General features: G+C 41.1%; 1 protein-coding gene across 1 annotated transcript in view; it reads right to left on the bottom strand.

Annotated features, from left to right (window-relative positions):
* Positions 1–27,785, bottom strand: part of SEMA5A (semaphorin 5A) — a 650,839-nt gene that overhangs the window by 475,957 nt on the left and 147,097 nt on the right. The window contains exon 2 of the mRNA XM_054018095.1: positions 4,733–4,933. Within this exon, the coding sequence (XP_053874070.1) occupies positions 4,733–4,865 (133 nt within the window). The 5' untranslated portion in view covers positions 4,866–4,933. The remainder of the gene's footprint in view (positions 1–4,732; positions 4,934–27,785) is intronic.

The raw sequence follows: 27,785 nt of genomic DNA, 5'->3' as shown, positions 1-27,785 counted from the left end.
GATATAGTCCAGTCCCCTGCTCTGAGTCAGGATTAAGTATTATCTAGACCAGTGTTTCTCAACCTTTTTGATACTAGGGACCTGCTTGCTGCCTTCCTAAACTGTATCTGGGAGATATCAGGCACCTGCACCAGTCCATAAATTGGCTGTTGAGAAACACTGATCAAGACCATCTATGACAGCTGTTTGTCTAATCTGTTCTTAAAAACTTCCAGTAATGGAGATTCCACAACTTTTCTAGGTAATTTGTTTCAGTGCTTTATTAAACTTACAGTTACGGAACTTTTCCTAATATCTAACCTAAAGCTTCCTTGCTGCAATTTAAGCCCATTGTTTCTTGTCCTGTCCTCACTAGATAAGGAGAACAATTTATCACCTTCCTCTTTGTAAGAACTTTTTACATACTTGAAGACTGTTATCATGTTCCTTTCTTCCTCTCCCCTCCCCTTCCCCCAGACTGAACAAACCCACTTTTTTCAATCTTTCCTTGTAGGTCATATTTTTTAGATCTTTAATAATTTTTGTTGCTTTCCTCTGGACAGTCTTCAGTCTGTCCACATTTTTCCCAAAGTGTGGTGCCCAGAACTGGACACAGTACTCTAGCTGAGGCCTTATCAGTGCAGAGTAGAGTAGAAGAATTACTTCTCCTGTCTTGTTTACAACACTCCTGTTAATACATCCTAGAATGATGTTTGCTCGTTTTGCAACAGTATTACATTGTGGAGTCATATTTCATTTGTGATCCACGATCACCCCCAGATCCTCTTCTGCAGTTCTCATTTCTAGGAAGTCATTTCCCACTTTGTATTTATGGGAATGATTATTACTTCCTATATGTAGTAACTTGCATTTGGCCACATTGAATTCCATCCTATTTATTTCAGATCATTTCTCAAGTTTGTCAAGATCATTTTGGATTCGAACCCTGTCCCCAAAAATACTCAACAACTCCCAACTTAGTATCAACTGCAAACATTATAAGCCATTATCCAAACCATTTATGAAGATATTGAATGGAACCAGACCCAGGACAGATCCCTAAAGGGACCCCACTCAATATGCCCTTCCGGCTTCACTGTGAACCATTGATAACAACTATCTGAGAATGGTTTTCCAACCAGTTATGGACCCACCTCACAATAGGTTCATCTAGGCTATATTTCCCTAATTTGCTAATGGGAAGGTCATGTGAGACAGTATCAAAAACTTTACTAAAGTTGAGACATATCACATTTACTGCTTCTCCCCTACCCACAAAGCTTGTTACCTTGTAAAAGAAGCATATAGGTTGGTTTGACATGATTTGTTCATGACAAATCCATCTTGTCTGTTAGGTATCACCTTTTTATCTTCTAGGTGCTCACATACTGATTGTGTGATTATTTGCTCCATTATCTTTCCGGGTAACAAAGTTAGGCTGACTGGCCTATAATTCCCTGGGTTGTCTTGATTCCCCTTTTTATGGATAGGTACCATATTTGCTCTTTTCCACTCCTCTGGGATCTCTCCCGTCCTCCATGAGTTCTCAGAGATAATCACTAGTGGATCAGAGATCTCACCAGCCAGTTCCTTAAGAATTCTAGGGGTGTATTTCATCAGGCCCTGCTGACTTGAAGACATTTAACTTGTCTAAATAATTCTTAACTTGTTCTTTCCCCCACTTTAGCCTCAGATCCTACCCAATTTACACTGATGTTTACTATGTCAGTTTTCCAATTACTGCTATCCTTTTTGGTGAAAACTGAAACAAAAAAAGGCATTTAACCCTTCAGACATCTGCATTTTCTGTTACTGTCTTTCCCTCCTCATTGAGTAGTGAGCCTACCCTGTCCTCGGTATTCCTCTTGCTTCCAATGTATTTGCAAAATGTTTTCTTGTTACCCTTTATGTCCCTAGCTAGTTTAAGTACATTTTGTGCTTTGGCTTTTCTAACTTTTTCCCTACATGTTTGTGGGTTTTTTCATATTAATCTTTCATAATTTGACCTAGTTCCTACTTTTTGCATGACTTCTTTTGAGTTTGAAGTCACAGAAGATCTCCTTGTTAAGCCAAGATGGTATCATACCATACTTTCCTATGCACTGGGATAGTTTGCTTTTGTGCCCTAAATGATGTCTCTTTAAAAACCGCCAACTCTCCTGAACTCTTTTTTCCCTTAGACTTGTGCAGTGCACGTCTGTTCTTCTTGCCGCTCACAGTATTCTTCACACCCAGTCCACCTGACCTGGGTGACAGTTGCAGGAAAGTCCTTTTCTCCTTCTTCCCAGGCTTGCCATGGTGTCGCAGGAATGGAGCTTGGCCTGGAAGCAAGGGTGGGAGAAGCAGAGAGCAGACTGACCCATTATTCACAGGAGGAGAGGGGGGACAAAAGAGTGGAGCCCCCTGAGCTGTTCAGTACTTTCTGCTACCTCATGCCCCCTTTCCTCCTGTCAGAATGGGGTCAGCTACTCCTTCGCCTTCTCTCCTATCCAAAAACTCCTTTCACTTCTGAGAGGAGAGCAGAGAGATCTGCTTGCCTCCTGCAGCAGCCCTGATTGGCTCTTCTTGCCCAATAGGCAGGGAAATGGAGAAAACAGTCAATCAGATGGAGTTTGCCCCCTGGCAGGGCTGGAAATCACTTGAAAGCTGGTCCTTCTGGAGATGATGCAAGACTGCGACTAAAATCATGTCACAAACTATGAATTTACAAGAGTTGGCAACTATATAATGGGAAGGCTCAGGTAACCTTATCTACAAGCGGTGCTAGAAGCTCCACTTGTAATATAGCTAGATTCTGATACTCACTCATACTGAGTAGTAATTTACTCCTTGTATAGTCCCATTGAATAAGGTACAATTTGATGTTAAAATTAATTTCTTTGAATCACAGTTCACCTTCAAATACTGGATTTCAGAATCATTTCCTCTATATCTTACCAGAATAAATACATTACATCAGATGTTAACAATAATTTATAATAATTATTTATGAAAATCCATCATTTGATTCATTATATTTAGCAACTGTACTAATAAAGCCTGTCAAAAGCCACTTTCTGTTCAACACACAAAGATTAATTGCTCCAAATTTTCCAAAAGCAATTTCTATAACAAATTTTGTTTTTCCAGAACAGGGTCATTAGTCCCAATTTATAAAGATTGTATGGTATTATTAGCATAATTACTTCAGACAACAAATATTTAAAATTAAATTCAGATGGTGATGAAACTCAATAAGCTAATTGTAAAACTTGTTGTCCACAGGGCTGCCATTTTTTTCCTGGTGCAGTCATTTTGTTAAGAATTACAATAAAAGCTGAGTTAAGTCGTAAGCCTAATGAGCAGGAGGTTTTAATAGCAATCACCCCATGAATCCAGAAAGTAAGTAATCAAGTAAACAATTTTGCAAACAATGCAGGGGCTCAACCCAGTGGATCATGTTGAGTGCTGACAACTCCGCTAGCTTGGATCCTGTCGTGGCAAATACTACTTCTACACTGAAAAAGCAATGTAACCAGCCTCCTCCCTACTGCAGGATGAAAGGGAGAGTAAGGCCTGGTCTACACTACAACTTTAATTCGGATTTATCAGCGTTAATTCGAATTTACCCTGCAACCGTCCACAAAACGACGCTATTTATTTTGAAATAAAGGGCCCTTTAAATCGATTTCTGTACTCCACTCCGACGAGCGGAGTAGCGCCAAAATCGATTTTAACATTTCGAATTAGGGGTAGTGTGGCCGCAATTCGATGGTATTGGCGTCCGGGAGCTATCCCACAGTGCATCATTGTGACCGCTCTGGACAGCAATCTAAACTCGGATGCACTGGCCAGGTAGACAGGAAAAGCCCCGCGAACATTTGAATTTCATTTCCTGTTTGCCCAGCGTGGAGAGCACAGGTGACCACAAATAGCTCATCAGCACAGGTAACCATGCAGGCCGATAATCGAAAAAGAGCACCAGCATGGACCGTACGGGAGGTACTGGATCTGATCGCTATATGGGGAGAGGATTCAGTGCTAGCAGAACTTTGTTCTAAAAGACGAAATGCCAAAACTTTTGAAAAAATCTCCAAGGGCATGATGGAGAGAGGCCACAATAGGGACTCAGATCAGTGCCGCGTGAAAGTCAAGAAGCTCAGACAAGATTCAGAATTAGAGCTGTCCTATAAGATCTCCCAGACAGCATGGCAGATTTTAAGAACAGCAGAGATATTCTAGAGGCCTGACACTGACTGATGAGAATGTAGCAGTGTTCATCCTGCAGCTGAGGATGGTCAGATACATGTTCTGCTGGTTTAATAGTTTGTGGCATCACTCAGTGCCCATGCTGAGTAGCAGTGGAAAGCTTTTTATTTTATTATATTTTTAAACCATGTGAGTCAGTTCACAGTTCATGAAAGAGAGAGAGACTAACTGCACTGAAAAGAGTATAGTATAGTGAGGTCAAACACTGGGCAAGTTTCAACACAGAGCTCCGCCAATGCACTTTAATCCTTCTCGACCTTTAATATTGCTATCGTTCCAGACCTGGGACTCTTCTGAGCTGAAATTGCCAGTTGTACAATCAATCAAACTGTCTATTGATTTCTGGACAAATATTGATAGGCAACCAGGCAGAGGGCAATACATTCATTTTCACGTGGTGCCAATGTGTGATATAAACAAAAACTTCCAGAAGTAAAGGGCTTGTGTGGTATTTTTTCCCTTTTTTGGAAAATTTGTTTGGAAGAGGAGGGGAAATGCTCCTTACCTTTATACATTATAACAGGGTGCTCAGATCGCTGGCACTGGGAATCTTCTGTAGCTGCTGACACTAAGATTCCTATGACTCCCAAACCTGCAACCAGCAATGCAACAAGACCATTTCCCTTCATGGTGGTCATGTCGTCCTCTGCACTAGTCACTTTTCCTTTAACTGGCAACACTCCTTGTGTTCATGTGTGGAAAGAACCTGAAGAATGCAAAGAAAAGAAAAGAATTCAATGACACCGAGGACGGCTAATAGAAAACAAAACAATCGGTTAGGTTTGAAATGGAAAATAATCCTTTGTTTTCCTTCCCTGTGGAGTTTGACTTCTCAAAAATGAATGACAACTTTTTGTAATTTTACATCAGAAAATTGTCAATTACATTTCCATGAACTTGGAAATTAATGAAAAAGACATGTTTTTATCTACCATTTGCATGCAGATAAATTTTGTTTTCTTGTATTTTAAATTTATATTTTTCCCACTTTGTGACATGCGCGGGAGGAGAGGTTTACACATATAACATTTTCTTTTAGAAGCAAAACAGCAGTATTTTCTTAAGTTAGAATATGCTATATTTATTAAATCAGCTTTAGAAACTATAATCCAAGCAGTCTTTTAAAACAACTCATGTAACCTAGTCAAATTACTTATGTGTTCTGGGCTAAACCATTCCATGCCAAGGCTATTTCCACAAAAGATACTGGAAATCAAGTTTGCACTCACAGAAGGCTCAATTCTGCACCACTCAAGTCAATAGGAATCTTGCCAGCAACTTCAATGGAAACAGACCCACAGTTTTCATCTGACAGTCAGATTTACTATCCTGCAGAACCCAAAGAAGTGTCACCCCCCCCCCCGCCAAAAAAACACATTATTTTCCAGAGACCTGCAGAGATCTCAAGAGCTGTACCAAAGTACCTCTGTGTTACCTCCTACCCACTGAATTCCATGGCATCCAGCTCCTAAAGAAATCATGCTCCCATGAGTTTAGCACACTGGCCATTGCCCTCCAAAGCTCTCTGAAAGTGGGTTTTAGCTGTGCTCAGTGAAGGGAGACCTAGTATAAGTTAATGCTGATGAGGTCAGTAGTTACACAAGGTATCCCCATAGGGCTGCGGGGAGGGATGAAATGCTACATTGTAGCCATTTTCTCCTCCACCACTACCCTATCCCAGCAACCTCCCAGCCCCCAAACCTTCTGGTGACTGACACAGAGCTGCTACTGCCTCACCCTCACTTAGATCCACTGCTGCTTGGTCCACTCTTCTCACTAAAGCAAAGAGGAGCATTTGCCCCTGTAGTGAGGCGGTATGGCTCCCCGCCGCCCCGGAGAGGGACAAGCCCATCCGGAAGCTGGAGTGGGCAGAGCTAGGGAGCTCTGAGCCTGCCCCTCAGAGGGTCAGGCAGCGACCCGGAAGTATAAAGGCTCAGCCTCAGAGCTCACTGGAGGGCCAGCCGCCGGAGAGGCCATAAGAACATAAGAACGGCGGCCGTACTGGGTCAGACTAAAGATCCATCTAGCCAGTATCCTGTCTACCGACAGTGGCCAATGCCAGGTGCCCCAGAGGGAGTGAATCTAACAGGTAATGATCAAGTGAACTCTCTCCTGTCATCCATCTCCACTCTCTGACAAACAGAGGCTAGAGACACCATTCCTTACCCATCGTGGCTAATAGCCATTAAAGGACTTAACCTCCATGAATTTATCTAGTTCTCTTTTAAATGATGTTATAGTCCTAGCCTTCACAACCTCCTCAGGAAAGGAGTTCCACAAGTTGACTGTGCACTGTGTGAAGAAGAACTTCCTTTTATTTGTTTTAAACTTGCTGCCTATTAATTTCATTGGTGACCCCTAGTTCTTGTATTATGGGAATAAGTAAATAACTTTTCCTTATCTATTTTCTCCACATCACTCATAATTTTATATACCTCTATCATATCCCCCCTTAGTCTCCTCTTTTCCAAGCTGAAAAATCCTATCCTTTTTAATCTCTCCTCATATGGGACCCTTTCCAAACCCCTAATCATTTTAGTTGCTCTTCTCTGAACCTTTTCTAGTGTCAGTATAGGCCAGATGCCTCCAGCCTAGCCCGCGACTGGGAAACCCCTGCGGCCCAATGTGTAGGCCAGGACTGGCCTGACTTGCCCTGCGCTCGCTACCCAGAGGAGTTGCCGGGCCTGCTGCTCGCCCACTATCCCGAGGAACCCATGGTGCTGGACCCCCCAGAGGACAACACCCTGACCCAGGTACTACCCGAGGGGGAGTCTGGAAGTAGCCCGGGGGCAGCCGACCCTAGTCTGGCTGCAGCACTGCCAGAGCCCATGTCAGTGTGTTGCGGCCAGGATCCCCACTGACACAGTAGCAGGTCTTCTGCCGCCTGCTAGGGCCCCGGGCTGGGATGCAGTGGGGTGGGAGGGCCTGTGTCCCCCCCGCCACCCAACTCACGGGTGGCAGTCTCCCCCGCTCCCAGGCCTTTTGGAGGCTTGGGCCTACTGTCATTGCTCAGCCCTGCCTGAGCTCCTGGCTCATTACTGTTTGTACTGTTACTGCTCAGCCCTGCCTGAGGGCCTGAGCCCCCAACTCATTGTTGCCCCACCTTGACCTAGGGCCTGGCCTCCCTATTGCTTGTACTGTCACTGCTCAGCCCTGCCTGAGCTCCTGACTCATCATTATTGCCCCGCCCTGTCACAGGGCCTGGGCTTATTGATACTGTTTATACTGCCACTGCTTAGCTCCTGCCGGTGGGCCTGAGCACCTGACTCATTGTTGCCCCACCCTGACCCAGAGCCTGGGCTTACGGTGCTTATTCCAGTTACCGCAAGAGGTGCCGAGGGAGACTCCCGCGGCCGGACTAATTCCCCCCAAACATTAACTACGTGTAGTGAGCGGGTGTGGCTCCCTGCCACCCCAGAGAGGGTTGAGCCCCAGCTAACCTCGTACAGCCCCATACTAAGCATATCAAAGAAAAGACATTCTACTTTCATTTTACTCAATATATTGCTTGTGAAATTTGCCAGACTGACAACCCTGGCAGGATGTATTTTCTGCCTGTCCACAGATTTCTATATCACAGGCACCAGCAGGGCAAGGTGGCTCAGCCTACAGGTATATCTCTAGGCATGTGAGATTTGTTCAGTCTCCATGTTTAGTCAATCCCTGACTGCTTTGATGAGACTGCCCACAAGATTGCCTATTGTGATGATGTTCTAACAGTAAGAACACCTTTCTAATAAGATCTGGACAGAGATCAACAACTTGTTTTACACAGACCACCAAACAGTGATGACTTTCAGTCAGTATCCATTTGGGTCAAATTCAAGCTAGTGACCTACAAGTGAGAAGCCCCATATCACAGTAATTAATAATCCCTTGAAACATCCACTAACCACAGATTGTATTTTGTAACTGGCAGAATACTCACAACACTAAATGTATTCAGGATCAAATCCAATTCTATTAGATCTACCATAAGTAAATATTCCAAGCACTAACAACTTAACACAATAACTCAAAGATCTTGTGCTGCAGGCAGCTTAACTGAGCCATTCACCAAAATTAATCATTGGTGACAATGCTAAGAACTGGCATATAGCATGTGTGATTTCATTGAGCTGCTCTGCATAGTTTAATAAAGATAACACATAAACGTTTCTGATGTATATGATACAAACCATATCAAACAAATACATATTTATGAAAATATCCTTCCTGTGATGTGCATACATGCATAACTCCCATTATCACTAATAAGAGTTATGCACACATATCAAGAGAAGCATCTATCTCTCTGTGTGCAGTAAGCTAACTGTACTGTATTAGGATTTGTTTTATTTTTAAATACAACTAGTGGATGAACAGCAATAGGTAAAATTAGGAAAAGTTTGACCTCAGACTTTGTGGGGGGAAGGGAGGGAAGCAAAGAATGAGATCAGACTTCAAAGAAGCATTCTTGCTGGTTTTAAAGGAAATTAAATAAGGGGGGAAATGTCAAATAGGGAGATACAGTATGGTTAAGAATAAATATCTTTAGCATTGTGGGAAGTTAAAGATCACAAATCATTAACAGAATATCTAGATATAATTTATTTTATAAAAGTCTATCTATCACATGTCTTAGACATTATTTAATCATGGACTATTGATACAATTAACATTTGTCACCACTGCATTGTAAGCATATTTTGGTGAGCCTACATGAGTACATTTGTTTCTTTTAAAAAGGAATTAAATTCACTCTATTATCCTTAATACAAAGGCATCCTACAATAAAATTATAACAGAGTATCCCACTACATTTGTGCAGCATTTAGCAGAAATTATTTTTAAAAGGACAAACCATATAATTTTAAAACACTTTGCAACCTTTTAGAAATAAATGAAGATCATTTTAAAAGATACCTTTAAATTCATGCAAGCAAAATCATTCCAATCAAATTTTTCACTTAGTTAAAATGCTTACGGTAAGTGGAAGTAAAAACACTGATTATGTTCAAAATCATACTTTGTTAGAAATAAAATTCTAACACAGGCCAGATTCTATGAGGTGCAGAGTGTCTTCAGTTCCTCTGATTTCAGTGGCAGTCTGAAAGCATTCAGGACCTTTCAAGAAGCACTAAGCATCTGTACAGGACAGGACCCTAGTTGTGTTCCTCTCAAAGACATAAATCACTATTCTGACCTGGGCTGTATTCCCCAAACCTTCGTCTCAACAGGATTTTTTCTGAGGAAAGAATCCATAGCATTTTTTTAAACCCCAGCATGCAGGTTTCACTATATCCACCATCCCAATGCATCTACTAGTGGATCATGGCTGGTGATACCATACAGGAACATGGCAACAATCCAGTTTAGGCAAGGAAGTGAAGACTTATGTGGAAAGCAGACCTAAAACTTCTGCATTTACCAAACGTGCCATGAGATCTTTCATGAACAGAAATACTGTAATCAGGCCAAAAGTTTTAGAGCCTTATCTGAAAGATGGTTTGACCAGCAACACACTGTACTCTACCAATACACATTATCATTAGTTGAGTACACATTCATGGGGAAGAGCATCCTAACTGAATCACCCACACTATTTCCTGCAGGATTCTAGTGTTCTTAAGAAGCTTGCTCTCTATGTGCTGACAAAGTCTAACCCTAATTAATTTAGATCACAACTGGAGATAGTATAGCTGCAGACATAACTGAACTGAACTGGTTTTGAACAGTCAAATTTAGCCTCTTTGTCCAATTGCTTGCTTTACAAGGAAAATGTAATACATGTAGTTTGAACTAAACTTCACTCATTTCTGGTTTGTTTGCCCTATGGTGCCATGTTTTGATGCAGCTATGTACTCACTGATATTCCTGTTGCCCATGGTCAGCAATATTTGGTTACACTTGTTTCAACATGCTTTTCCAGAGAGATCATAATCATAATACACAAATCTAGGGAGTATGGGGAATACATAGGATGAACTGAAAGTATTAGTACATACACTAAATTATGACTTCATTGGTGTCACAGAGACTTGGTGGCATAAATCTCATGACTGGAATATTGGCATGGAGGGCTATAGATTGTTCAGGAAAGGTAGGCAGGGGGAAAAGGAAGGTGTTGCATTATACATCAAGAATAAATAAACTTGTTCTGAGATCCTGAAGAAGGCAAGAGGCGGACCAGTTGAAAGTTTCTGGGCAAAGATAAAAGGGGCAAAAATAGGAGTAATGTGATAGTGGGAGTCCATCATAGACCACTAAATCAGGAAGAGGGAGTGTATGAGGCATTTCTAGAACAAATTAAAGAAATATCCAAAATACAAGACCTGGTAGTAAGGTCTTAAATATCTATTTAAGATAGAGATGTTAAATATCTATTTTGCTTCAGTCTTCACTAAAAAGGTTAATGGTGATCAGATACTTAACACAATATTAACATCAAGGGAAAAGGAACACAATTCAAAATAGGGAAATAACAGGTTAAAGAATATTTAGATAAGTTACATGTATTAAAGTGGCAGAGTCTGATTAAATTCATCCTATGATATTTAAGGATCTAGCTGAAGCAATCTTGGAACCATTAGCAACTATCGTTGAGAACTCATAAAGACTGGTGAGGTTTCAGGGACTAGAGAAGGTCACATAATACTTATCTTTACAAGGCGGAACAAAGAGGCCCACGGAGTTGTAGACCAGTCAGCCTAACATGGATACGTGGAAAGATACAGGAACAAATTATTAAACAAACTATTTGTAAGCCCCTAGAGGATAATATAGTTATAAGGCCAGTATGGATTTGTCAAGAACAAATTATGTCAGACCAACCTAATTTACTTCTTTGAAAGGTTTACTGGCCTAATGGTAGAGGAGATGCAGCAGACATGATCTATCTTGATTTTAGTAAGACTTTTGACAAAGTCCAACATGACATCCTAGGGAAGTGTGGTCTAGATGAAATTACTGTAAGATTGATCCACAACTGGTTGAAAGACCATCTTCAAAGAATAATTATAAATGTTTTGCTGTCAAACTGGGAGGACATATCTAGTGTAATCCTGCAGGCTTACTCCTGGGTCCAGTACTATTCTCTATTTTCATTAATGAACTGTATAATGGAGTGAAGAGTATGCTTATAAAATTTGCAGATGACACCAAGCTGCAAGGGACTGCAAGCCCTTTAGAGGACAGCATTAGAAGTAAAAATAAACTTGACAAATTAAAGAATTAGTCTGAAATCAACAAGATGAAATTCAATAAGGACAAATGCAAAGTACTACACTTGGGAAGAAAAAATCAAATAAACAGCCATAAAATGGGGAATAACTGACTAGGTGGTAGTACTGCTGAAATGGATCTGGGGGAAATAGTGGATCACAAATTCAGTATGAGTCAACAATGTGATGCAGTTGCAAATAAGGCTAATATTCTACAATGCATGAACAGGCGTGTTGTTTGTAAAATATGGGACATAATTGTCCTGCTCTACACAGCACTTGTGAGGCCTCAACTGGAGTGCCGTGTCCAATCCTGGGTGCCACACTGTAGGAAAATTGTGGATAAACTGGAGGGAGTCCAGAGGACAGGAACAAAACTGATAAAGGTTTAGAAAACCTGATCTATGAGGAATGGTTAAAAAAAAAAAGGGGGCATGTTTAGTCTTCAGAATAGAAGACTGGGGGGGGGGGCAATAACAGACTCTTAATATGTTAAGGGCTGTTCTAAATAGGACTGTGACCTATTGTTCTCCATGTCCACTGAAGGTAGGACTAGAAGCAATGGGTTTAATCTGCAGCAAGGGAGATTTAGGTTAGATATTGGGGAAAAAAATTTAACTATAAGGGTAGTTAAGCACTGGAGTAGACTTCCAAGGGAGGCTGTCAAATCCCCATCAATGAAGGTTTTTAAAAACAGGCTGGACTATGTATAATATGTATAATAGGATCCTATTACATGTATTGCATAATAGGATCAATCTTGTATTTAGGGGGGAGAGATAGCTCAGTGGTTTGAGCATTGGCCTCTTAAACTTAGCATTGTGAGTACAATCCTTGAAGGGGCCATTTGGGGATTTTGTTGGGGATTGGTCCTGCTTTGAGCAGGGGGTTGGACTAGATGACCTCCTGAGATCCCTTCTAACCCTGATATTCTATGACACTAAGATTATTGACTTTAATGTATTTATTCAAGGTAGTAACTGTACTGTCCATTCAGACTGCTCACAGAAATGGAAGTCTATACAAGATAGGATAAACTAAACAGACTTTTATAACAAGACTTTCAAATACACATTCTGGTCTCAACAGCCCAGCCAGTCTCAGACCCACTTCCTGTACCTCTCTTAAAGGGGCAATGCACCAGTTCTCTAACTATGCATGAATATAATACATCTCCCTGTAAACAAAAATAAGATTGGGATGCCATACCTAATATTCCTGCTTAATAACAGCATTAGGACATTCCACTCTTTGGGTTTAAATATTTTCCATCTGGAGTGAGTGTTACTTCTTGTATTCCGAGTCACTGATAACTTGCAAGAAAATGATTTTGAATCCTTATGAATCAATGTCAATAAAGCACAAGATGGGGTATCAGTTGGTGTCCGCTGTGAACCATCAAATCATACCAGGGAACAGAATGACCACCTCCTTAAACACCTATCTATAATGTGTAGGGGCGGGGGGGAATCAATGTGATCATGGGAGACTTCAATTTGACTGACATATGCTGGAGGCCTCATGCTGCCAGTACCAAAATACTCTTGGTATTTTGAAATATTATACTAGGGTAACCATCCATCCGGGTTTCCCCGGACATGTCCAGGTTTTTCAGCTTTAAATGGCCATCCGGGGGGGATTTTTAATCAAGTAGAAATGTCCGGGATTTCCCCCTTCCCCTCATGCAGAGTGCGGCGCGGCTGATTGGACGCCTGGCCTGACTGAAAGCCGCTCGCAGCCACTAGGGCCTCTAGCAGCCAGAGTCCCTCCCCCACTCCCTCCTCCCCCACAGAGCAGTGTGGCAGTGTTTGAGTCCACGTGGAGCCTGCAGCTCTCCCTCTGCCTGGTGAGCGCAGGGGGGGGGGGGAGAAGCAGGGCAGGCGGCGGGGGGGGTGTAGAGGCTGCAGGGGCAGGGCAGGCAGGGGGCGCAGAGGCTGCAGGGTGAGTGGGGAGCAGAGGGCACAGAGGTGGCAGGGGCAGGGGCTGCAGGGGCGGGGGGCCCAGAGGCTGCAGGGGCGGGGGGTGCAGGGGGCACAGATGCTGCAGGGGTGGGGGGTGCAGAGGCTGCAGGGCGAGTGGGGAGCAGGGGGCACAGACGCTGCAGGGGTGGGGGGTGCAGGGGCTGCAGGGCAAGTGGGGAGCAGGGGGCACAGATGCTGCAGGGGTGGGGGGTGCAGAGGCTGCAGGGCGAGTGGGAAGCAGGGGACACAGACGCTTCAGCGGTGGGGGGGTGCAGAGGCTGCAGGGCGAGTGGGGAGCAGGGGGCACAGACGCTTCAGGGGTGGGGGGGGTGCAGAGGCTGCAGGGCAAGGAGGAGCAGGGCAGGCAGGGGCATAGAGGCTGCAGGGCGAGTGGGGAGCAGGAGGCACAGATACTGCAGGGGTGGGGGGTGCAGAGGCTGCAGGGCGAGTGGGGAGCAGGGGGCACAGACGCTGCAGGGGTGGGGGGGGTGCAGAGGCTGCAGGACGAGTGGGGGAGCAGGGGGCACAGACGCTGCTGGGATGGGGGGGTGCAGAGGCTGCAGGGCAAGGAGGACCAGGGCAGGCAGGGGCATAGAGGCTGCAGGGCGAGTGGGGAGCAGGGAAGCACTTAGCAACCCCCAACCAAGATCAGAGCGGGAGGGAGGAGGGGGAAAGTGGGGTGCTCAGAGGAGGGGGCAGAGTTGGGGCAGGGACTTTGGGGAAGGGGTTGTAATGGGGGCGGAGAAGGGGTGGGGCTGGGGTGGGCTGGGGGCGGATTTGGGGCAGGGCCAGGGGCGGGACCGGGGCCCCGTGGAGTGTCCTCTTTTTTAAATGTTTGAATATGGTAACCCTATATTATACATGACAATTTTCTACCTCAAGAAGGGTTGCATTCAACACAAGGGAATTCTGTATTAGACCTTCTCATGAGGGATAAAAAGGGGGAGCATTAAAGAATGAATAGGACTGATCACGGAACTAAAAATTAATGGAAACTTAGGTACAATAGATCATGGGTGGATCACATTTATAATGTGCAAACAGAATAAAGTCCAGACTAATGATATATATATATATATATATATATATATATATATATATATATATATATATATATATCTTCCTCCTAGCTGCTTTGGCTTATAATTGTTTTCATCTTTGTGAAATTGGCCCTTTCAAAGCACAAAGCTTATATATACTTGGTGCTTTGAAAGGGCCAATTTCACAAAGATGAAAACAATTATAAGCCAAAGCAGCTAGGAGGAAGAATTTAATCAGAAAAATGTGAATGATAACTGAGAACTGCATAAGAACACTTTACTAGATGCCCAAAAAAACACAAGCGAGGAAGAAGTCCATATAGGTTAAAAAACTGACTTGATTTAGAGGGCAAGTGAAGGCAGCTATACAAATTATATAAACAAATGGGAGAAAGGGGAAGTCAGTAGTTATCAATATAAATCAGAAGCAAGGAATTGTACAAAATTGATAAGGGAAGCAAAGGCAAAATCTATGGCTAGCACAGTTAAAGACAATACCAAGGATTTTTTAAAGTATGCTAGGAACAAAAAGAATCATAACAATGGTATTGGTCCATTACTAGATGGAAATGTAGAATTATCAATAATAATGCCTAATGTAAATATGTTCTGTTCTGTATTTGGGGAAAAAATAAATAACACTTTTTCCATTCCACTAGTATCTCCAGATGCTGTTAAACAGCAGCAACTAAAGGTAGACATTTTTAAATCAGCAGGTCTGGCTAACTTGCAGCTAAGAGTTTTAAAAGAGCTGGCTGATGATCTTACTGGATCATGAATGTTGATTTTCAATAAATCTTGGAACACCTGGAAAGTTCTAGAAAACTGGAAGAAAGCTAATATTGTGTCAATATTTTAAAAGGGTAAATGGGATGACCCAGGTAATTAAAGGCCTGTCAGTCTGACATCAATCCCAGGTCAGATAATGGAATGGCTGATACAAGACTCGATTAATAAAGAATTAAGGAGGGTAATGTAATTAATGCCAATCAACATGGGTTTATGGAAAATAGATCCTGTAAAAATAACTTGATATATTTTCTTGAAGAGATTACAAGTTTGATTGCTAACGATAATAGTGTTCATGTAATATACTTAGATTTCTGTCAGGCACTTGATTTGGTGCCACATGACATTTTGATTAAAAAACTAGAACAATATAAAATTAACATGTCACACTTTAAATTGATTAAAAGCTGATTAACGAATAGGTCTCAAATGCAACTGTAATGTAATTATACATGGGGAATCATCATAGAATTTTTAGTAGGGTCTCAGGAGGATTGGCTCTTGGGCCTACACTATTTAAAATGTTCATTAATGACCTAGAAGAAAACATAAAATTAGCACTAATACGTTTGCAGATGACATATATATAACCAGTTTAGGGTGTCTGTCCTGCTTTTTGACAGTCTGCCCTGAGGTTGGCACCCATGGACGTGAGCCACTCCAGACAGCATGAAACCCTGTTTGGATACTTTTCAGCAGCAATGTCTCTGTGATGGACCAGGGTCTAAAGAAAAAACAGATAAGCTAATTCTTAATTTGATAGTGATATTCTGCCCCTATTTGCTGAAGAGAGTGGCTTTCACATTTTCTTAACGGAATTATTCCCAAGGCCAATGTTATGTGTACAGAAATGTTACAAAATAAACTAGTGGGACAGGACAACTTGGTTCTTGAAAGAATTAAAAATAAACTGACATCAGTTCTTTCTATTTTCACAACTGCAGGAGTGTGGACACATCAAGCGAGAAGCTACACGGGTGTCACCTGTCACTGGACTGACTCTGATAACCTAACAAGAGAGTCATCATTCGTACAACAAGATCGCTTCTCTATTGACTGAGATCCATTCACAGTTTGATTTGGACTCAACAAAAATAACACATGGTTATAGACAATAGTAGCAATTTTGTGAAAGCCTTCAAGCTGTTTTCAGGACCTGGATGATTGATGTTGGTAATCAAGTGGAGATTGATGCTGATAAGGAAGCAGACACCCCAGATTCTGATATATGTAGCTATGTCAGTATTGTTAAGCAATACTGCTGAGTGTTCACGTATACTTTACTTGCCACCACATATGACCAGTTTTTCACACACACTGAACTTGGTGGCAACTACTGGGCTCTTGCCAAAAACTCTCAATACAAGTCTCTTTTCAGAAGTGTGATGGGTAAGTGCTCTAGATTAAGCAATGCTGCACACCTAAGCTCGGAGTGCTGATGTGAATGACACCCAGGGAAAAACAATCCCCAAACCTACCTCTATCCAATGGAATTCAAAGTTACATTGCTTTCAACACATTGATGACATGTGTGATAGGATTAAAATTGTGATGGAGCTGCCAAAATTCTCCAACCGAGAGTTGGAATTTCTATGTGAGTGGTAGGAGGTGATGTCCCCAATTGTCAATGCATTTGACAAGCTTCCTGGGGAAGAGAACGTAGAGTCTTTCTATGGTGCAATTCTGCCTCCTGTACTTATGCTAATATCCAAATTTGACTCATTTTCTCCAAAATACAGTTCTTGCTTGGTAGATAATTTGAAGGATACACTTAGAAAATGGTTTGGGCATATTTTGACCTTTGATGCAGCTGTGAGTAACAACAGTATAAAGACATTCATCGTTGCTTCTGTGTCATACCCATTTTTAAGCTGTATTGGCAGCACAATCAGGATCAGAGAAAAATTGCAGAGGAACATTTTTTAATAAGATCTGGTTTATTGTAACACCCTTCCAAAGCTATAGCTCAATCTACAACATCCAAAGCTGCAACTAATTTCTATGGCTTTGATGATTAATGGGCATCTGAATCTGATTCTGACTTAAGAATTGTTGGGATGCAATTCCTCAATGATCCACTGCATGACCTGGATCAACTGAAAAGCAGTTGCTAAGGCTCTTATCAAATTTAATACCACACTGCCAAGCTCTGCTCCTTGTGGAAAGACTAGTCAGTAGTGCTGGACAAATCCTCTTTCTAAGAAAAAAAACATCTTCAGGATGATATGTTCAAGTGCATGCTGTTGTTTTAGAAAAATGCCCATTTCATTGAATTATATGCTCTCTGTACATAATATCATTATATATAAATACATGGAAAGAAATTTTATAAATTTATTTACATTTATAAGAATGTTTTTCATTGTAATTCCATACTTATTTTTGTATATGATTAACATTTCATTATTACTCTTTTTTCTCTCTTTCATTATGTGCTTATATTATTTAGGAATTGTCCTGCTATTGACCAGAAAATTATAGGGAATATGGGATTTGAAAGTATCTGTGCTTACACTTGTATTTTTACTTACAAATACCTATGTGCTATTTTCACCGCATACTTATACTTGTATTTATAAGTACTTTGCTAAAGGGTGTACTTGGCACTGATACTTAAGTCCTTTTAATCAGTATTTATGACAACTCTGCTTTTTGCTCAATGTGTACTAGAAAATTAGCAGCTTTCTGGGCTGCAGACCACTTTCTGCCTCAGTTCCTGCATAAAGAAGCTCCATTAACTCCTTTTACCTAATCCAATCATGTCCATAGTTCTTGTTTCAAAGTCCAAAGATGGCATATTTCTGGCATTTATTCTACATGAAAGCCATAGTTAGTTTTTTTTGTTGTTGTTTTTTCTTTTGTTTTGTTTTTTTACTTTGGACACCACTTATTGTCTTTGTTCAGACTCCTCAAAGGAATGGAGGTCCCTACAGGACAGGGTGCACTAAGCTGGCTTTTATTAACAAGGCTTTCAAACACACTCCTGTCTCAACAGCCTACCTCAGCAGGAGACCAGTCTCAAAGTCACTTTCCATGCCTCTCGTAAAGGGTCAGTGCACTGGTTATCTAACTGTGCATGCATACAATACGGTAAGCATTTACAGAGTTGAACTCTTACCTTATATGTTGCATTACAAATGTTTCTCACATACTGTATAGGGGAACTCAATCCAATATAGATCCACTCGAGCAGTAAACCTGTTCATAACAATATCTGTTCTCAGTAGTAAACTACAAATACAAGCAGCTTTCCTTGGAATCTTTCTTCATAGAACATTTAGAGGCTAGATTGTTCTTTTTGGCACATCCCTGAGCCACACATGGTACATCCCCCCCCCACAAGAGCTATTGTGCATTGGAGATTGTGTCTATCTGAGGTACAATCCCCTCTCTGCTTCCCAGTTGCTCCAGGGAAGGTGGGATTAGTAATTTGCAGCTGTTTCATACCAGCTGCAGGTTACTACTAAACTCCCGCACCAGTTTAGATGTTCTTCCCCGTCAACCTACTTTACTTATTCCTGTGTGCTTGGACCCAGGATAGACCACACAGAAGTATCAGGAAAAGCCTCTTACTCCATCTTACTCCTGGCATGGGCATGTAGTACAAACTTCAGTCTAATTCTTAGAACACAATGGGCATCCAATGCTAACAGACACAAGGATGTTCTACTGCAATTCATATGACCTTTCTACAGTCACTGGGATAATTATCCGCCATTAAAGTTACCATAGAAGAAATTCCAATTCACTGATATAGAAGAAACATTTTACTGTTATAAGAAAAGAAAATAATAAAATAAAGGTATATAATGGAGGGAAATGACCTCTCTATAGCATTTCATTCTTATTGGTTGGTTCAGTGTAGTTTTACAAAATGCTATGATCTCTATAGGTCATTCCACTGTCATTCTTGCCAAAGTTTTACCTGAAGTGTCCTAAATTACATTACTTCATTTTAGTCCTTGCTTCATTTATATTTGTCCCTAAATTGAATCTCAAATAAGAAAATGTGAATAGCTTACATAACATAGCTCATGTTAGATTGCAGAATACATATACTGCTTGCTAGGCCCCAGGACTATGGTTGCCAGCTCTCTAGGACTGTACTGGAGTCTCCAGGAAGTAAACATTAATCTTTAATTAAAGATTATGTCATGTGATGAGACCGCCGGGAATACGTCCAACCAAAATTGGCAACCCTAGGCCCACCACTGCTGCTCTTGCATACACAAAGCAACCAGTGACGTGTGTGAAAGTTACAAACACACACACTTACAGACATGCTCTTCAGCAAACCCATAGAAATTAAATACTTTAAACATTTAATTTTAAATGTTTAAAGTATTTAATTTCTATAGGTTTTAAAAGTCAATTGATGAGGCGACTATCTCTGGAAGCCATATGGAGCCTGGGGCCTAACAAACAGAAGCCAAAGGGAGCCCAAAAGTTTGAGTTTGGCTTTTTGACTCTCACATACCCCTACTATGTCTAAAAGGAATTTTAATGGCCAACTCCAACTCTTCAAAATCAGTTTGATAGTGGAAACACTGACAACCTTTTAACTATTGCAGTGCTGCTGGATCCACTGTATTACAAATAGAATCTGCAAAGGAATTTTCTACCCAAGATTTTGTTCATATCAGAGTTATGACAAGTTACATTTTACAGCTATATAAAATGACGTAATGGTACAAAATGAAAAAAAAATACATTAAACTATTTTATATATTTCAATAATGTTTCACCCCAGTGACCTTATTGTATATCTATGTTCTAAGGGGCTCGTTATTATGTTTTTCTCTCATTTTCTTGTTTAGGTTCAGTTTGCCATGGGGAACTGTAAAAATAAATGAGGTCCATTAAATAAAATTATTATTTGCATAAAGGCAATATTTCATTTTATCTGTCAGCAGCTTTTAAAAAGGAGCAATAGCTTATTCAATCTACTTCTATTTTAGTTGAGCCAACAAAGATGGCTATTGCTATGAAAAAAAATTAAAAATTTAAGTAGCTGAGCCTTCAAGGTAGAATAACTGTATTGGCAAGTCCTAGAGGATTTATCCTGAGATAATTCCCACAAGACACGAAAGTCATATAGCCAAAATGAAATCAAATTATTAGTTATTCCAGCTCAGTTAAAAATAACAGTACTTAAATTATAGTCCACCTCTGAATTACAAAATATATTGGTTTTGTTTTATTAAAATAAGCTGTTCTATAAAAGGGGGTTGCCATATGCATTGCACTAGTTTATAAGTAACAATATCTACAGCACTGTACAAATACTGATAATCGCAAATCAGGCTGAAGTAGCATGCTGTAGGTGCCAAATTAGTCTTGGATCTGCCTTTGGAATTGCAAGTTGTCATACAACTAAGTCATATACCGGCAGTATGGATACTCAGATATTAATCAATATGGTAAATTCTTTTTTCTAAGTCCATGCGTATCAAGTTTTAGAGCACCTCTTTCAGATTCAGGCTTTAAAACACTTTCATTCTGTTCTGTTTTTTCTTCTCTTTTTCACTTACAGACAGAAATGTACCTAATTATTGAAAAATTTCCTTCATTGATAATATAAAAAAAAAATCAAACTTCTGATCTTCCATTATTTGTCAAAATGTGTTTTGGTTTAATAGTCACTATCTAAATTGATACTGAAGATAGAGAGCCAAATTTTCACCGAGACCTCAGCCCAATCTCCATTTTTGAATGCACATCTTTACATGTACAAATCATATCATCCGCTTTGGTATTCCTAAGGCAGTTATCACCTTGTTGTGTAGAAAATAAATTCAGCTCAAGCTTTAGTAAAAGACCATCTACAATAAGTGACATTTTTTATTGTTTCCTTAAATGATTGTTTTAAGACATTTTTCATTGAATTTATCGGAGTGGATGAGTTGGAAGTGTAAATCTCAGGGCTCCATAGGCAAAGATAGTATCCAATGCCCACCCATCTTTCTCTCAAGTATATGTCAATTTTCTTCTTTAATAAGTAGCTGGCTGCAGGAGGATCCTTGCTTTTTTCCATTTGCACTCATCTCCACATATCAATGACTTGCTGTAGGCATAAACAGACTAATTCTAGTTAGTTCTCCTCTATAAGCTATTTAGCACTGAGACATGAAACTGACTAATTTGCTAGCCACTTTCCTTTGCAATTGGTTGCTGCCTAACACTTCCTTTGATTATTATTTATTGTTTATGTATTCCTTCAAATTTTAAAAATCCAGCAATAAGCCTGTCAGGGTTCCCTCCCCACTCTGAACTCTGGGGACCTGCATAAAAGACCCCCTAAGCTTATATTCTACCAGCTTAGGTTAAAAACTTCCCCAAGGCACAAATTTCTTTCCTTGACTTGGATGGTATTGCTGCCACCACCAAGTGATTTAAACAAAAATTCAGGAAAGGGCCACTTGGAATCCCTATTCTCCCAAAATATCCCCCCAAACCCCTTCACCCCCTTTCCTGGGGAGGCTTGAGAATAATATACCAACCAATTGCCTTTAATGTAAGTACAGACCAGACCCTTTATCTTTAGGACACTAAAATCAACCAGGTTCTTAAAAGAAGAACTTTATTATAAAGAAAAAAGTAAAAGAATCACACCTGCAAAATCAGGATGGAAGGTAACTTTACAGGGTAATAAAAAGATTTAAAACACAGAGGACTCACCTCTGGACTCAGCTTCACAGTTACAAAAACAAGAATAAAACTACCTCTTATCATAGGGAAAATTCACAAGCTAAAACAAAAGATAACCTAACACATTTCCTTGCCTTACTTACAATTTTTGTAATCTTAGATGGATCAGTTCAGGTATGTTTTCAGGAGATAGTGTACCTGCCTCTCTCTCCGTCCGGAGAGGGAACAAACAAAGAGAGCACAAACAAAACCTCCTCCCAACCCCCCAATTTGAAAGTATCTTCTTTCCTTATTGGTCCTTCTGGTCAGGTGCCCACCAGCTTTTTATTTTATTTTACTTGAGCTTTTCAACCCCTTACAGGTAAAGCCATTCAGTACAGCTGCCAAGGAGGGATTTTATGGTACTCTTTCCTTTATATTTATGACAAGGCCTTCCAGAGCTCTTGGTATCTGTCCCATCAATTGAAAAAAAAAAAAAAACCTACACCTAATCAAAGGACAGCCCATTAACATATCCTCCACACTCTCCTCAACTGCACTAAAGAATAAAGAAAAATTAGCATTGTGTTGGGCCCAGAAGATTGGAGGTCTGGCTGACCCAGGAGACAACCAAATTCCAAAAGTGAGGACTACTCACATATATATACTGCCCTTAATTTGATAGTACCTATTTGATCACTGGTGCCAATTTTGCCCACTTTTGAAATTAGACTGTCCACCACTAAAAAACCAGATGTGCTGAATATCTGATTAATGCAACTACAATGTATGTTCACATATTGCCATCTTCCAAAAATCCACTAACTGTAAATATGACTACTATAGCATAAAATATTAATTTTGAAGAGTATGTATATGTATATATGTGTGCATATGTGTGACTATAACTAAATTTTTGAAGTTATTTAACTCAAGGCATGGTTTATACACTGTACGATCATTGCACATTGTTTAGTAAAGGGGAGGGCAAACTATGGCCTACGGGCCGAATTCGGCCTGTCAGAGCTTTCAATCCAGCCAGCGGGATTGCCAGCCCCATGGCACAGTGGGGCTAAGGCAGGCTCCCTGCCTGCCCTGGCCCCATGCTGCTCCCTGAAGCAGCCGGCACCACAACCCTGCAGCCCCTAGAGCCACACCACTCCACCCCAGTAGCAACTGCCGGACATGGTGGCCACTTCCGGGAGCAGCGCAGGACCAGGACAGGCAGGGAACCTGCGTTAGCCCCGCTGTGCTCCGCTGCCTCCCTAAAGCCACTCGAGGTAAGTGGTGCTGGGCTGGAGCCCACAGCCCAAACCCATTCTGCACCCCGCACCCCAACCCCCTGCCCTGAGCCCCTAACCCCCTGCCTTGATCCCCCGGTGCACCCCTCCTGCAACCCAACCCCCTGCTCTGAGCCCCCAACCCCCTGCCCTGAGCCCCCTGCCACATTCGGTACCCCTCCTGCACCCCAACCCCCTGCCCTGAGCCCCCTCCTGCACCCCGCACCCTCTCCTCCACCCCACATTCCCTCCCAAACCCCTGCCCCAACCCTATATTCATGGCCCTGCATGCAATTTCCCCACCCAAACGTGGCCCTTGGGCCAAAAAGTTTGCCCACCCCTGGTTTAGTAGGATGCTCAGCATAAATAAATTGGCAGCAGTTATTCATAACTCATTGTAGCAAAGTTATATTGCAAATATTTGTATATATTCGTAGCATGATCTCTTTATCTCTGCATTTAAAAAGTAGAAAAATTATTGCATATTGCTGTGCTTTTAAGGGATCCAGCAGACAACATCACCAAAATCACCAAGATGGTGTGTTTTATTTGCAATCAAATTACTCTCTTGTGTATTGTTACACTAACAAAATGGTGAATCCTGAAATGGAATGTCAGCAATCAAGTGGTTATGGAACTTGAGCCTACACAGTATAAACCCCATCTCTGACTTGGCTCATCAGCTTTTTAGATGCAATCCAAAATTCTGTTAATGTGACAACTACAACTGAATCCAGACTTCTCAAATAGCTAAAAATCTATTGGAAGCAGAGCTCATATAGACTCTCCATTAGAGGGGCATCCTTACCACTGTCACCTCTTCATTAAGATAACTTTCAACAGGGGCACCATGACCAGGAAAGCCTAAAACCTGAGCTTTCAAGCAAGTTCATTGTCTGGAGAATGGATAATGAAGGAGGAAGAAAGAAACAGTTAGGATAAACATTTAGAGTAGTACTGCTCAAGTCAACAACTAATACATCTAAATATACAATAAAACCACTGTTATCCAAGGCCACCATTTTCAAATTTAATTTCCTAAAGTGAGGATTCTAAACCCATCTTTTGACACCTCAGTAAAAGTGTCCCGCTTTTCAAAAGCACCCACAATCCCCACTGAAGACAACACATGGGCCTCGGTCAATTGGGGGGGGGACAGAAAAATGGGCACACCCCAACCCCGCTCCCCAGCAGGAGCATTGGGGGGAACTGCAGGTGGAAGGGTGGGGAGGGGCCCACACTTGCTCTGGCCCAGGGCTCCAAAAAACCCTAATCTGCCTCTGGTGATTGTAAATCACAGTTTGGTTCTTGCGGGCCATGTCAATCTTGAACAAAGCACTCTGCTCTGCTACTCAAAAATCTTGGAATGCTGGATAGCAATATCAATACATTTACATTTCACTTTTTCACAGAATTTTTTTAATTATCTGTACCTCTGAAGGAATACTTATCCAGTGAGATAAATAGCAACAGTCATTTATTTTTTTTACAAAAATCATATCAATGTTGTTTTTACCACAGTGAATACCAAATTCCTGTTGAGTGCACTAATGAAAAGTGTGCTCCTTTTATAAAACAATTACTTTGAAGATACACTCTATATTTAATATAGCTTTTCTAGGAACAATTTATACATCTCTCTCCTATCTGATTAAAGAAATAGCACAAAGACCAGCTCATTAAACATTAAAATGAAGATGTAGGCTGTGGGGAGCTTCTATTTAAAAAAATCTGCAATGCCTCATCACTGGGACCCAGATGTTTCCTGTGCACCAGACTAGCCTTCCTGTAATATGGAGGAAGCATCCTTGATTAACAAACCAATCACGGAGTTCCTTTAACTGGATTTTGATATCACCTCTCATTACTGCAGATATATCAAAACACAGAGTTGTAAGAGGCATCTATCCATCAGTTATCATGGAAGAAAATCAGTGAGAAAGCAATCTGTAAATCTGCAGTGACATATTTCTGCTAACTTGCTAATATCTACAAATTGTTGGTAACAGATACAAAGAATAGTTTGTCATTAAAGCTGGCTCTCTGCTGCGGCTCAAAGAGATGCTCTGCCTGTGATCACTTTGAATGAAACACTACTTTTAAGATCACTGTCACAGATAAACTTGCACATTTGGAACAGAATAACATTTGCAGATCTCCCATCTATGTCACATTGTCAATGAATTAACATGCCACCAGTAAAAAACAATGTACAGGGAAAATGGCTGAGATCTAAGCACGTTTCAGAAATTAAAGCGTTTTGACCGCTCCAGACCAATGGGGGTGGTGAGAAGCGGCGGCCAGCACATCCCTCTGCCCGCGCCCCCATTGGCCTGGAGCAGCGAACCACGGCCAGTGGGAGCCGCAATCGGACAAACCTGCAGACGCGGCAGGTAAACAAACCGGCCTGGCCCACCAGGGTGCTTACCCTGATGAGCCGCGTGCCAAAGGTTGCTGATCCCTGCTTTAGTTCATGCCTGCAGCGATCATCTGGGGGAATGCAAGCGCATTCTCCCTCCCAACACCTGCCAGCTAAGCTGGCTCTTCTACTGAGCAGACAATATGGCCTCTGGCTACAAGGAAGTGTAGCTCAGTAGCTCCAGTGGCAGCAGGGCTTAGTAAATTAATTACATGGATGAAAGCAGGGACTCTAGTTCTCATTCCGGCTCTGATACTGATTCCCTTTTCTATCCATCTATTTAGGTACTGTATTTCCCCATCACTGTATTGTCTGAGAAACTGAGGGCCTGAATTTCAGAAGAGTTGAGAATGTGGCACTCCTACTGACTTCAGTTAGAGTCCTGGGCGATCAGCACTTCTGAAAATCAGACTTGAATCTCTCTGCCTCAATATTTCTATCAGTAAAATGGGAAGAATAATACTTATCTACCTTCTCCACAGTAGGCTGAGACAACTGCTTAATTAATATTTGTAATGTGCGACTCATTCAACTACAATCATTCACCAAAATGTACACAACATTCTCCAGTGACTGGAGACCTAGGAACCTCAAGTCCTCCACCTGATTTGGAAATTGTAAATTGAGACACATTTCTGAATATGGAAATTATGTATAGATTCCAGCACCAATAACAGCAAATGCTCTTTTTGCAGGAGGCTAGAGATGACATAAAAAGTAATTCCTTGTCCTTTTTACATAAAATTAGTGAATTATAACCGGGGATTCCCTACAGAATAATTTTGTTGATCCTCCCCAAAATCCTAAATCTGCCACTGTGTATGACAGAACAGGAGTCATTTATGTTTAATAGGAAGGAAGTAAAATAATTGTCTTGCAGCTCCACCCAGAAATGCTAAGGTTGGCTCTGTATTTATTTATCCACAGAACAGGTACAGCACAGGCATTAGCAAGTGAGATGACCCCTTGTCTCACCAACATGCCTCAACTTTGCTTTGAGAGACCAAAGTCCAGATTTTTTTTAAAAAAGAAGCACCTAAAATAAGGTTCCTACACAAGTGGATTAATTTTCAAAAGATCTGAGCCTCCCAGCAGTCTTGCTGACTTAAGTTGCCTAAACAACTCTAGAGTGCAAGGGGAATTTAGCCCTTATGATCATTCAGTATTAGCTTCTCAAATAAGACTTTCAACAAGGGTGCAAATTAGTTTCAAACATGTTGGTGTTTTTCTTGATGGTGACACTTGATCATTAGGAAGTGACCTGAAACCAGCAATACATTTCACACGATCCACATGTCTTTGCAAAACCACTGGCCATCCAGCAGAGAAAACAGAAATGATAAAACTAGTAAAGACTTAACACTGACAAGAGTACACATTCGGAATCAAAAGGCATAACTGAAACAGCTTTACTAAATCTTGCATCATCCGCTGTTTTTAAAAGTAGATATCAGTACAGAACAACAGGAAAAAGGATACATGAGTGTCCTCTCTCTAGAGGAAATCACTCTGGTAGGGTAAAAATTTGCTGTTTTAAAGAGACATATGTTTAATTTCCATAGTTTATTAAATCTCTCTGCATATGACCACAGGCCAGATGGATTTTTTAAAAAAAAATCTGACTTTTGATTTTACCTGTGTATTGATATGGCTGCATGTAAGTATTAATGGCTAGAAATTAAACATTTTAAAATAATAAATTACGACCTACTCTAAAAAGTATAAAAAAAATGTAGCTTATTTCAGCAGTCATATCTACTGAATTTATGACAAAATATGTTTTACTCCTTTACATTCCTGTTGTTCTTGCAGAACTGGAACAGCAGAAAGAGAGTGAAATGGAATATATTACCCTTTGTGCATCAGCAACAGAATTGTCTGCTAAGTTCCATTTACATGTGTGCAAACCCACTGAAAGCCAAGACATCACTAAGAGCAACATTTGCCCTGCACAACCTTTATTGCTGGTGATAAGAAGAAAAGACCTCTTTTGGCTCTCAGAACCCAGACTGAGTGCAAAGGGCTGACATTTGTAAACTGAACACTTGTGATATGGAAATCGCTGGGATACAATAAGCCTGGAACCCCACAATCCCATTTTTTCAATCACTTTTCAGAGGTGAGCTGCACTTAAATGTGTAAATGTTTCTTTTCACGGTTGATCCAGTATTAGAACAGATAAATACTTTTTAAAACAGTCTTTCTGTATAAGACTCCCACACTGCTACCATCATTTGTCT

Source organism: Malaclemys terrapin, chromosome 2, assembly GCF_027887155.1.
Source record: "Malaclemys terrapin pileata isolate rMalTer1 chromosome 2, rMalTer1.hap1, whole genome shotgun sequence".
NCBI classification, from domain to species: Eukaryota; Metazoa; Chordata; order Testudines; family Emydidae; genus Malaclemys; species Malaclemys terrapin.
The sequence above is the reverse complement of the archived record's forward strand: the minus strand, read 5'-3'. Positions and strand labels throughout refer to the sequence as shown.